The following is a 13,464-nucleotide window of genomic DNA, read 5'->3' as shown; positions in this document are numbered from 1 at the left end:
GATCATTGGCCCATAAAGAGCAAAAGGTTTTGGAGATGGTGAGGCTGTGGGTGCTACAGTGAGCAGGGTGTCTGCCCATTACTTGTACCCTTTTACCTCAAGCCATCCCACGTTCAACCAGCTTGCCAACATCATGCTGCATAGTGAAGCCTGTCAATACCATGCTAGTTCTTGTCCTTTCTCAACACACGGACCCTGTCGAGGAAAACAATCCTTTGGAAGATGCTCCGTCACATGCTCCATCCCTCCCAAGTACCAGCACGGAGATCGGCACTCCAAATGGGTTAGAGAGTGCCATAAAGGTCTCTGCACTTGGTGAAGCATCCAGCATGAGTGAGCAGGAGCAGAGACTAGTGGGAAGGACAGCCCAGGTGACCGTTTACCTGAGGGCAAGCTCTGCTAAGGAGGACAGAGATGCTGATTTAGGGTCCTAGCCTTCAAAACATGGCTGCTTTCCATGCACATGCAATTGTATGATACCTTCGAAAACCTGCCAAGGAGTTGCCGTACCATGTCTGAAACTTTGGAGGAGCCTGCTTCCAGCTTGTGTGGCGTCCTGTTGCAGGGCATCAGCACTCTGCAGTTTTCCATGGAGCAGTTAACAACCTCCATGGATACTGCAGTTGGGCCCCTCACATCACGAGTCGGTGTCAGCAGCTTTTGCACCTTTGCTGTCATTCAGACTCTGGGCTCCCACTTCCACTCTACCTTCGATAGGCTGTTTGACCACTAGGACAGTTTGAACTTTTCAAGTCTTCTCTCCCACACATCAGTGGGAGTGATGAGCCGCTGCCTCATGGGACTGGCAGTGACATAATGGGAGTGGCACATGTTGCCCTCTCTCACGCTGTCAGCATGTCTGTTACCTCGCCAGTCCCTCAACCAATACCCGTTATGGTGTCAGAGAGCCAGTTGAACCAGACTGCCACATCAGTAGCTGAGTTGCTGCAGTCTGCAGCCGGGCCCCTCTTCAGGCCTGAGCTCCCAGAGGTCACCAATTGCGAGCATCTTATCCTTTTCACATTTGGCACTTTTGTCTGCGGTGTAGCTTCATAAAAGTTTGGGAGTGTGCATCGTCAGGCGTTTATACATAGGATAGTTGGTTGAATAGGTTAAACATTCTTTATTGCAGAGTTGAGGGAGTGGTGAAGGAGTTAATAAGGACTGTTAATGAAGAGGGGAATTGTATAACATTTCAGGGGAATGAGCAGGTCAACCAAAGTACTGAGCAATCAACTCATCCCGGGCATCTTTTGCTCCTTCCTCACCTTCACTCGAGTCTTTTTTGTCAAACAGCTCCTGCTGTTTCCCCTCCATGTGCAAACTTCTTTGAATAGCAAGGTTGTGCAATATGAAGCACACAACCACAATGCACAAGACTCTCTGTGGGCTGTACTGAAATCAGCGCCCAGACTTATCCAGATACCTAAACTATTGTTTTAGGAGCCCAATTGTGTGTAAGCAGAATACATGCAGAAAAAAAGCAATCTCCAAGACAACTCTCCTTTGGAAATCCTATGATCTGAGTGCTTGCAGGTGATTACCCCTTTAAATACTGCTTCCAAAATTGACACCAAGCCAAAGGAAATATTTGGACAGGTGACTAAAAGCTTGGTCTTAAGGAGCATCTTAAAAGGAGGAGAGAGAGAGAGAGGTAGAGAGGTTTAGGAAGGGAATTCCTAGACAGTTGGCTGTGCCACTGGCCTGTTACATTAAAGAGTTTCAAAAAATAAAGTTTAAAAATACACTTTTTAGACTTGACTTCACACCACTGCAGTTTCACTGTAGAGATGTGAAGTTGAGGTTACATGAGCCAACCTTCTGGAGTTAAATAAATGAAATAAGCATAAATGAGCTTGGGGTGAACTTGCACCTACATTGGTCAGTTTGCATCAATGTGAAGGCAAAGCTATTTCATATTCAACACAAACTACGTAGCATAGTGGCCTATAAATTATTGAAAGCTTTGGTGTTCCTGAGTAGGGAACATCGTACAAAAGGGGTGAGCAAACTACAGACAAAATCTTTAACACATGGTGGTTCATGGCTCAAAAGCTTTTCTTCACTGGATTTAAGCAGGTGTTTTTTAAAATTAGGGGCGAGCTTGACCATGTCCTCGCATGTACCTAACCAGATCCAAACCAAACCAATCCAATCATCGTTTCATTAATTATGTGTTTACTTATCAGGAACACCTGGTCCACTGCACAAATTAGGCTTTAATTGACTGTTATTAAATGTCTTTGCTACATAGATATAATGTAACAAAGCAGCTTGAAGGGGGTCCTGATTATTGAAGTGCATCTATTAACAATATTTGTGGAAAAAGACAGGATGTTTGATACTCTGTCATGAGGAAAAAATGTGAAGCCTTTAATTAAGTCATATACATCCACACAATTCCTACTTTATTATACATGGTTCATATTTTGTCTAAACTTTCTGCTACTACATTCTCCCTCCTTCAATTTGGCTGGGTATATGATACATTTTTATAATTCAAGTTAAATGGGACCATGTTATAAACAATGAATTACTACAGTTTCACTTCCAATTTTCAATTTTCACAGGAGAAGGCTTAAAAGAGAAGGTAATGATTAGCAATGTAAAATCCTAAACCCTTGTCATTGTATGTCAGTTGAGAGTCATTCTATAAAAATTGCTCCTGTTGGTAAACTGAATCAGACCTATTGGGAGGAATTTTACCCCCAAGGATGGGTGGGTTGGGGTGGGTTAGGGAGGGTGGGAAGGAATAAATGTCAAACCTGACCCCAACTCGCCTCCAACCCTCCCACATCAGGTTTTAACGGAGGCAGGTCGGTCACTGAAATCTTCTACGGAGGATGTGTGCCTCCATTTTATAAGCATTTTTATTTTTAATTCATGGAGGCCGGGATCGGCTGACCCCATCCCACGATGCCCAGCCCGATCCCGCGATGCCCGACCTCACCTCGATGTTTCCGGCCATCCCATTGTCTATGGCCGCCCCCCCCCTTCAATGTTTCTGGGCATCCCCTTGATGTCCAGCCCCCCGCCAATCCATGCCCCCCACCCCCTCATGTCTCCAGTCCGCCCGATGTCCGACCTCCCCCTCCCGCCCAATGTCCAGCCCGCCCCCCCCTCCCCGATGACCGACTTCCCCCCCACCCCCAGCCAATGTCAGACTTACCTGGCATCTGCTCTCCAGCTGCTTTCCCACCCAACAGGCAGCTAGCCTGTCACATGGGACACCTGTTGAGAAAATTTAAAGGACGTCCTGCAGATAAGCTTTGCACAACGTCTGGGAAACCTTACTTCCTGGTTTCCTTTGCGGAAATCCTCCCCCCACCCCCCCCTACAATCTCTTCACGGCTCGAAGTCAAAGTCCAGGCCATTGAGTCTTATTCAATTTAGTGCGAAAATGTCAAGTATTTTTGGCATATCATTCTAAGAATACACGTAAACCCTAAAGCCTAGAGATGACTGTGGGTCTTGGGTGGAATGCTTATGTGATTCCAAAGTTGCACAGCAGAAATATCTGGAGTACAGTGCAGTACAAGTTCCCAAGTAGTTTTCACATGCTGCTAAATTGATGAAGTGGCTTGTAAATGCTTTAAAAAAAATTCAAGCCTCTTAAAAAAAGAATGGAGGCTGGTTAGGTATAAACATGTACAACTTTTTTGATGACACTGGGCCACCCACGTCATCCCGACAGATCAATAAAAAGAACCAAATTAAATCATAATTTTATTGTCTCTACCTATTATGCACTCCAATCCCTGCGGTGCCCACCGGACGCGGAAAGCCTCAAGCTGCAGCACTGAAAACGCCTGTTAGGTTTATTGGCACCATTATTGCCAGGATAATAGGTATTGAATTTGAAAGAGTACCATGTTCCAAGGCTTTCACTTTGAACAAGCATTGTTGCTAGTCCTTATTTGAAGCCAGCATTGCAGCAGAGTTTGCTGACTGCTGGTCAATATTTGGCTGAGGACCAGGAAGATCATGAAAGGGCTACCCGTGTCGACAGGTAGCATGCAAGAAACACCATCAATCCTGCCCATATACAACACATTGATCATTCTAAGCAAACCAGCTCAGATGAATGAAGAGCTGTGCCTTAGGAGGCTGACTCTAAGCAGCTTGTGACAGAGCTATGCCATCTCCTTCAAGAAGGTCTCCAATCACAATCAGCCATCCATACAGCCAGTGGCTGTCAAAGCCACTCTGGCCCCCTGTCTGTTAGGCTCCTTGCAGATTAGTATTTGTGACATCTGCAATCTCCGCCAATTTACCACCCTCAGATAAATCAGAGCGTACAGATACAAGGCCCGTGAATTGCTCCGAACGGTGAATGAATGGTGCTCACGGCTCCATAGATTTATACTCATCCACTAACTTACTGCGGTCTTTACTGTGGGGAGTTCCTCTAATAGAAAGCTGAGAAGAGCCCAGCGTTAACTCCAGCGAAGCTAGGGACCAATGGAAGAAGCGAGAGGATCGATCTCTCCCCTCGACTAATCAGATTGCAGCATCCTTGAAAAGCCGCAGAGAGTCAAAACCTTGAAGTACAAGCTGGAACGTAAAAACCAGGAAATGAGAACTACAACAATATCATTTGTAAAAACAGTTATGGACAGTGGAAAAAAAGAGGGTAAGAAATAATCAAATTAAATAAAAGAGACAGAAGGAAAAAGTAACAAAAAAGTTTTCAATTTTTTAATTTAAAAAAAATTTAAATGACCAAAAACTATTAAAATAAGGAGTTATGAGACTCCACATTTTTAAAAGTTAATTTTTAGTTGTTTGGCAGTCATCAAGACTTACCGCACTTTTACAACTTAGTTTAGACCTGGTATATTTAAGCATACCTGTTCTGTGGCAATATTAATTTCTAGCTGGTTAGAAGAGCAAGTTGGCGCTGGTCCATTGATTCTGTTGATTGCAGCCAGTGATATCCCTTGAAGGCGAAGATGTCAGATTGCCGATGAATCAGGAAGAGCAAGTTTCGGATTTCCGTGTTTGTCTGCGCATGCGTGAATGCCGGAACTTGCTCTTTCATTTGGCCACTAACAACGTTGAGCACTGTTCAGCTCACTATTCATTTTAAACCAATACCAGCCCATTATTCAGCAGAACTGTGACTGGGACATGGGATTCTCCCTAATCAGCTCCAGGTAATCCTGCAAGTTAATGCCCTAATGGGTAGGGTAATTCCAGCTGGACAAGCAGCAGAGAGCTTACCAGGGCTCTCTACTGGTTTCAGCTGGTGAAATTCAACCTGAACCTCTGTGCAGACTTAGGAGCTCTGCCAAACTGCACCTGAGCTTTCTGCACTTAGGTAATTGGGCTCTTCTTATGGGAAGAAAATATGAATCCTGAATCAGATAAGCAGCAATTCTATAGGTATAGATTTCTCTGCAGCTTGGTTCGGAGACATTTAAAATATGGTCATTGGTTTCTGTGTGCATCAGACACTCAGCTGACCAAAAATAAAATGCAAAACATTCCTTGTCTATCATGCCAGTACTGTTGGGACTGTAATGGTGGCTGGTGTTACAGTTTAGTATCTTCTATCATTAAAATGTTGGAAGGGATGACTTTACTGCATATCTACTTGTCACAGGCACTTAACATGTATAAAAATTTAATGCAGCAGACTTCTTCAGGTTTTTTCCCAGTATCATTCAGCATTGACCCTTTCTTCTATGCCACACTTCTGACTCATTCCTTCTGAAACTGCTTTCAGGGTCTGTTCAATGCTTTCCCCTGCCTGGATGGTTTAATTAATGAGAAAAAATGATGAGTAAACAGTTTACCTGGATAGCTCTTTGCTACTGCAGGGCTTTAAATGGCTGTTTAGTGTAGTTAATGGGTGTTAGTCAATATTATTGATTCTGCTGCTCCATTTAGTGGCCTGCTTATATAGTGCACGTTACATTACAGCTTCAGAAGACAGTAAAATGAGTGTTTAAAAGCATGATGATATTCAAAAACTTCAGTTAATACCCTGTTAACCCCTCCATATGGCTGAAATAGTTATAATTACAAAGAATTACAAAGAATGTACAGCACAGAAACATGCCATTCGGGCGATCAGGTCCATGCCGGTGTTTATACTCCACGTGAGCCTCCTCCCATTCTTCTTCATCTAACCCTATCAACATATTCTTCTATTACCTCCTCCCTCATGTGTTTATCTAGCTTCCCCTTAAATGCAAATATTTAAGCTTGTATTTTTAAATAGGTTTGCAATTGTTCTGAATCTTTTTGATTGTCAATCTCCTGATATTTTCTAATTGCTTAGAACTCTGCTGAGAACTTGTTCATTATTGCTTTAAAGCAGTATTATCGTGCTTTTGGCACTCTGGACAGGCTTGGTTCCTGAGCAAAATCAATAACTTTAAGGCATGATCAGAAAACCAACTGGGCCATTCTGCATCTCTATTTGCTAACTGATAGCACTCTTGCCTCTGAGTCAGAAGTTCGTAGGCTCAATTTTGAAATAGTGGCGGGTTGGCAGCGGGGGGAGGAGATGAAGGTGCGCGTGGCAAATACTAATTTTAAAAAAATTACCTTTTCCGACACGATCGCGATGTAATTGATGATTAAAATTCTTTCCGGGTTTTTCGCCCGGCAGCCAGCCTGATTGATAGGCTGGCTGCCGACAGAAGCTGCAACGCCGGGGATGTGGGGGGAGAGAAAGAGAGAGAGCGAGATGTCATCCAGTGCTGGAACAGAAAGTGGAGGACGCTGAAGATCGGGGGGGGGGGGGGGTGGGGGGAGTGGGAGAGGAGAAGATCGTGTGGAGAAGGGGAGATCGGAGAGGGAGACATCAGAGGCTGAGAGGGACATCGGGGGGAGAGGGAGACATCGGAGAGGGAGATATCGGACATCGGAGCAGGGTGGAAAGGTAGGTTTATTTTGTTTTTTTAAACTTTGTGCAATGGTTTTTTATTTCATTTATTTTTGCCTGATCCGACCCTTCACGCCTAGTTTCACCAGGCGTTAATCGGAAGCTGAGGGAAAGTCACCCAGGTAAGTTTAAAATCGTTTTAACTATCTACTACTTCAGAAATAAAATACCTTAAGTACCTCAATGAGGTATATTTGGTTCTTTAACTATCATCCCACTGGCTTTAATTGTGGATTTGTGAAGCGCGCACACAGGCGCGTCTGTGGGGAACCTGGAAGTCGGCAGGTTGGAGCCGGCTTCCGAACCCACACGGAATTTTCGCCATTTTCCCAACCCCCCTGCCCCAACGCCCCCCAATTTGATTTTAAAATTGAGCCCCATGTGTTGAAGTCTCATTCCAGAATTTATGTCCCTGATCTGGGCTGATACTCTAGTACAATACTAAGTGAGTGCTCCATTGTTAGAGCTTGATCCAACACTTAGAAGTCACAGGAGGAGGACTTTTTCTTTTAGAGGCAGCACAATAATGTCATTTGAAGCATGAAATCCGGGGGCAGATTTTTATGAAAATGCGGACAAAACACCTCGGGCAGTGCACCTATGATTTTCTGATAATCACAGTCCACAGGTGAAGCTTCCCATTGGTAGTGTGCATTTGTAAAATCAGCCGTTTGGTGTATTTATGGGATTTTTGTGTAAGTTAAATTTTCTTTCTAAAACTGTTTAAGATGTGATGATTGTTGCAAACAAATTAAATATATAAAATTATATTTGTTTTAAAATTATAAAAATGAACATGAGGCATAGATCATGCGAAATATACAAAATACAAATTATGACTTGGGATAAGAATCCAAAATCAAGATAACTTTCTTCACAATTAATACAATGCAATATTTAGGAGGAAAAAATGGGTCCTCAGATATTGGCCAATGCCCTCCATCCTGAAAAAAAATCCGAGTTTTATTTTTCTGAAAATTACAATTCAGTGAAATTTTCAGTGTAAAAATGATTCTGTAGAAACAGAAGTTACCATCCTGTGGAGAAGTTTAACAAAAACTTTTTGACAAAGTGTACCAATTTGGTTTTAGAAAATAGCACCTACCCAAAATATCAGTGGCAATTATTGCAAGGGTTTGCAGTCGATCTTTATCCATAGTTCTTGGTCCGATTTCTCAGAGTGATTATACCCAATGACAATTGGAGAAGAGTGTTCATTGAATGCTTATTGAAATTGTTTGTGTTATGGCACCATATACAATACAGATAATTTTTCAAATAAAAGACTCAGTCTTCAATCACCATGTTTCTTTCTATTCAGACCACAATGATCCAGCCCCAAGTGAACTCCAGCTTTCTATGTCTGACAAAGCTTAACATAACTCATGGATCAAACTATGTCATTATTGACCGGCAGTTGAGAAGGGTAGGTTGGTTCTCTTTAATTTATAACTGGCTGCATGTTTCTAACGACTCTCAGAATTACTGCATTATGCTTCTAGTTAATACAAATAATCATAGTGCTGCAGTTCATGTTAATAATTAGCATTACTAATCACATGCTAATGTAGTACAGTGGGATCTGCTAATCTGAGGATGCTTTGGTTCCTATATATTAAAAATGTTAACATAAATACAGTGGAACTTAACTGATGCTTTAGAAATGTTTCTCCATGAAGGAATAACCACATTAAACATATAGGTATTGTTTACAATTTATACATGATCAGAAACACAGTAATATTCATAACTTAAAGGGCAAGAGTTTTGACAAATACAACATTAATTGTACAAATATAATGAAATTTGTGTGATAAAACAGATGGTCAAAAATGAATTAAAAATGTGCAAAACGTCTTCAGTAAGTTTTCAAATAGCAGCTATTTTTACAGTAAAGGGTGCATTTTCATTCATTGTAACATTCAACACCCAATTTAGCATGTTTAATTTCATCATACTTTGTCAATTAAGCACTGAATTTGAACAAAATGAAGGTGGTGAAACTATACACAGACTAAAGCTAAGCGTATTAGTTCCTGTTTAGGAGATTGAAGGTTTTGCTTGTGTTTTTTTTTTAAGGGGAACGCTCACAATGATTTACTTTGCAAATGTTTTCTCTTGTTGTAAATGCATGAGTCAAACCCTTTCGAGGGGCTTTCTCACTCCTGAAATATACTTTTATTTTGAGAAAAAAAAGGTTAACTGTTCATAGCCAGTACTTAGGAAACTGCTATTGCTGAACTTGGGGTGCAGGGACAGAGAGACCTGGGGGTTCACATACACAAATCTTTGAAGGTGGCAGGACAAGTTGAGAAGGCTGCTAATTTCATCTAACAGGTTATGGGGAGGTGTTAAGTGGAGGTCAGATTCTCCTCCATATGGCTCCTGCACAAACAGGTAAATCACCTCTCCAAGCCTCTGCACACTTCCAAATAGCTGCCTATGTAGCACCAAAGCAAGAGGGGTGCAGCTCTACAGTGCATTTTCTTAGCCAGAAATGTTTGGGATTTACGAGAAAGAGAACTAAGAATGAACAATAGGTACTTTTGCAGTAGGCTGTCAGTGTTTCCCATGCTCATTAGAAAAGTACTGCTGATCCTACATCACTTCATCAGATAGAAGTTTGGGGAAAAAAGGCACAATTTATAGTTTTGTAAACCAATTATTAACCAGATTCTTTGTAATAATTGCTGGAGCAGTCCTACAATACAATAGGATGTGTGATTTCCAAACTACTCAACTATTTTTAAAAACAGACTTTGATAAAATAGATTTTCAATTACATAATTATGATTTTTAATTTTCATAGAATTGTACATAAACAAGACTTCTGTTTATTTTCCTTTAGTTGAACATTAATTCAAGGTTTGGCTACACTCCATTCCGAAGATTTGATTTTGAAATCATAGATACTGGGAGCATGTACACGATCCTGACTCCAGCTGGTATAAACATACAGTGGTTTCACAGTACAGGGATTATGGTGATCGACACAGGCACACACAATAAAAAGCTGGCTACTATGGGGCTGTGTGGTATGTAAACATTGGTTATTTTACGCTGTGTTGAAATTCAATTGAAAAATGTTTCACATGAAAAGAAAAAAAGAGTAATGGGATTTTGTTGCATGCAATGATATAATCGCCCTGATTTTAAAGTGGGTGGGGAGTGGGGGGGTTTGGTACGCACGAGTCCCAAAGCAAGTGGTGCACCCAGGGGTCCGGGGAAGTGGAAGCCCAGCTGATCGTAACGGCCAGCCCTCATTTGCATGAATTCTCCCGGCCAGATTCCCTATATGGCCGGCGGGCGGGAGAGGCAGGAGGCTGCAGCTGGGAACCTGTGGGAACAGTGTTTTCTTAAATTTAAAATAGACTGTATTGAATTAAGCAATACTCAGAAGTAAGCTTCTTTAAAAGAAATTAGATACTGTTTGTGAGGAAGGGTACTTGAGTGTAGGATACACATACCTGAAACATATTATTGTGCTACAGTAAGGAGAGTGTGGAATTTGATCTTTAATGGCTGTAGGATGAATTTTTGCACATGCTTTTGCACATTTCATTTTTTATGTAGCTTTCTTACACTATAAATGTTACTTTTGCCAGTAAATTTTCAACTGGGGAAAAATTCAAGATGACAACTCAAATGAACATCACAAAGTTTGGGATTGGGGTTTACTGCTTTTTGCCTGTTTGGGATGGGTATCTTCCAAAATAAAATTTAATATTTTCATTGGTCAGTTTTTTGTTGCTTATTCATTCATCCTTGGTACTTACTGAATTGAACTGCTTTTGATGTGTTCATGTTTAGTCAATCAGATATTTGATTGGTGATTTATCACATAAGTCCTCATTTCAGCTAAGCACTTATTTTTGCCTATAGACATGTGATATTCAAGGGGTTTGATGCCCTGAAGTGCAACATATTCAGGAGTCATGGTGCAAAGGGTGCACTGGATGCAAGCCTTGCAATTATACAGATAGATAGATGCTACTTACTGAATTAAATAATGGTATCTAGAAACAGAAACAGTTTAGATTTGTTTTGGTATTATGTGAAAACTTTGGGAGATTTATTAAATTCAAATCCAACTCAACCGATATTTTTCTCAATTTACAAGGAATAAGGAACTCCTCAATACTCTGGGTACAACATACCTTTCTATTCCCTTTCTGCTGCTTGATAACACCAAGTATTCTTCACTGACTTGTTGAGTTATTTATATATTAATATATTCACAGGCTACTGCGACGGAAACCCAATAAATGATCTAACCTTGAAAAATGGCACGGTTCTTAAAAAAGACGATGACCCAGTGACCTTCGTTGAAGACTGGACAGTGACCAGCACAAAGACTGGCATAAAAATGAGCCGACGGATGGAGGTTAACTGTTCTATAAGCAACTGCTCCACGTGCTTCAAAATGCTCAACAGTGAGACTTTTGCTCCCTGCCATGCACAAGTACGTTGTCAAAACTTACAACAATCCCACAAAACAATACAGTATTGTAAACCAAAGTGAAATAATTACCCAAGTGTCAACCGTCATTCCTTGTCCATCATCTTGCAAGAATGATAGGATTCCTCTTGTCCTTCCATCCCATTTGCCTTTACATCTATAAGATCATAAGAAATAGGAGCAGGAGTAGGCCAATCGGCCCCTCGAGCTTGCCTCGCCATTCAATAAGATCATGGCTGATCTGATCCTAACCTCAAATCTAAATTCATGTCCAATTTCCTGCCCGCTCCCCGTAACCCCTAATTCCCTTTACTTCTAGGAAACTGTCTATTTCTGTTTTAAATTTATTTAATGAAATGCCAGATCATTGTTTACTATTTCTCCACCGACACCATCATCCCACCACTAAGCCTATCTTCTCTTCCCTTCTCTGCTTTCTGGAGGGACTGTTCCCTCTAAACTCTTGTTCACTTTTCCATTATCCCCGTCTCCAGCTAGCTTCCCCCTGGCACCTACCTGTACATGCGCAGGAAATGCAATACCCATTCTTTTGCCTCTTCGCAAATCATGGTCAAATGGTCCTTCCATATGAGTCAGCAATTTACATTCGCTTCTCCCAATCTAATATTTGCTGCTCTCCTTTTTTAACAAACGTAGATTGAGTGACCACTGAGCTAAACATCTTGATTCTGTTCACAAGCCACATCAACTCCTCCCTCCCCATCCCATTCCGACTTCAGATGCAGTGTGTCATTTTTCTCCTTGATGTCCTTCAACCCTTTGGTCTGAATATTGACGTAAGCAATTTCGGACCTTAGCTATCTTCCCCGTTTTCCTGCTCTTGCTCCCAGCCACCTTCAACCTCATTCTTTCCATTCTTAGCCATTATGTTACCCTTTTGTCTTTCTAATGCTGATTTGTATATCATTCTATAATTTTTCACCTCATTACAGCTTTAAAATAAAAAAATTCCTTGGCTTTTTTGCAGTTTCATTATGACAGGAGTAAGCATACCTGAGTCTTTCACTTATCTGATGTTTTTCCACCAATTTGTTCAGTCATATAAAGGGTCACATTTGTCTCTCAATTTCTATTTCTGATGAAAGATCTACACATGAAACACTAACCTACCTTTTCTCTTTAAGCTGATCTGCATTTTCTGTTTTATTTCAACAGTCTATCCACATGAGGAAACTTGTGGAGCCTCAATTAGTCTCCAGGTTTCATTTGTGAAGACTGTATAGTTGGCTAGAAATAGGGTGTAATGAATAGCTTATGAAGATGCTTTTACACAATATGAGTGCAGCCAATAGAAGACGACTCAGCCTTCCTCCAAGGCTGTACTCCATAGTGTGAATTTAACTGGCACCATGAAAATGTGGATCTACTATTCTGCTGTTAGGGTGAGGGAGCCAGTTTTAATTATGTAAGCAGGGAGCCACTGCTTTATGTTCACTGTCTGAGGCTGTGTATAAAAGCGTTTACTGAGACTAGTTTCCCACTGCAACTAGATTCAATATAACCATACGAACATATGAAAATAAAGATAGACCAGCTGGTCTTTTTCTATCAAGTCATGGTACAACATATGAGCACCATGACCCCCCCATCCATCCATCTGCTTTAAGAAGAAGAATCCCAGCTTCTCCAGTCTCTGTACATAACTGAAGTCCCTCACCCCTCATATCATTCGAGTAAATCTCTTCTGCACCCTCTCTAAGGCCTTGACATCCTTCCTAAAGTGTGGTGCCCAGAATTGAACACAATACTATAGCTGAGGCCTAACCAGTGTTTTATAAAGATTAAGCATAACTTCCTTCCTTTTGTACACTATGCCTCTATTTTTAAAGCCAAGGATCCCATATGCTTTTTAACAGCTTTGTAAACTTGTCCTGCCACTTTCAAAGATTTGCATATGTGAGCCCCCAGGTTTCTCTGTTCCTGCATCCCCTTTGAAATTGTACCATTTAATTTCTATTGCTTCTCATCATTCTTCCTCCCAAAATGCATCACTTCACACTTCTCTTCATTAAATTTCATCTGCCATTTGTCTGCCCTTTTTACCAGTCTGTGTATGTCCTCCAGAAGTCTGTTACTGTCCTCCTCGTGA

At 41.3% G+C, this 13,464-nt stretch overlaps 1 protein-coding gene across 1 annotated transcript in view; it reads left to right on the top strand.

The window, feature by feature from the left end:
* Nucleotides 1-13,464, top strand: part of otog (otogelin) — a 256,145-nt gene that overhangs the window by 202,346 nt on the left and 40,335 nt on the right. The window contains exons 36-38 of the mRNA XM_067993585.1: nucleotides 8,239-8,321; nucleotides 9,744-9,930; nucleotides 11,137-11,357. Of these exons, the coding sequence (XP_067849686.1) occupies nucleotides 8,239-8,321; nucleotides 9,744-9,930; nucleotides 11,137-11,357 (491 nt within the window). The remainder of the gene's footprint in view (nucleotides 1-8,238; nucleotides 8,322-9,743; nucleotides 9,931-11,136; nucleotides 11,358-13,464) is intronic.

The sequence above is a fragment of the Heptranchias perlo genome, chromosome 12, assembly GCF_035084215.1.
Source record: "Heptranchias perlo isolate sHepPer1 chromosome 12, sHepPer1.hap1, whole genome shotgun sequence".
Classification (NCBI taxonomy): Eukaryota; Metazoa; Chordata; class Chondrichthyes; order Hexanchiformes; family Hexanchidae; genus Heptranchias; species Heptranchias perlo.
The sequence above is the reverse complement of the archived record's forward strand: the minus strand, read 5'-3'. Positions and strand labels throughout refer to the sequence as shown.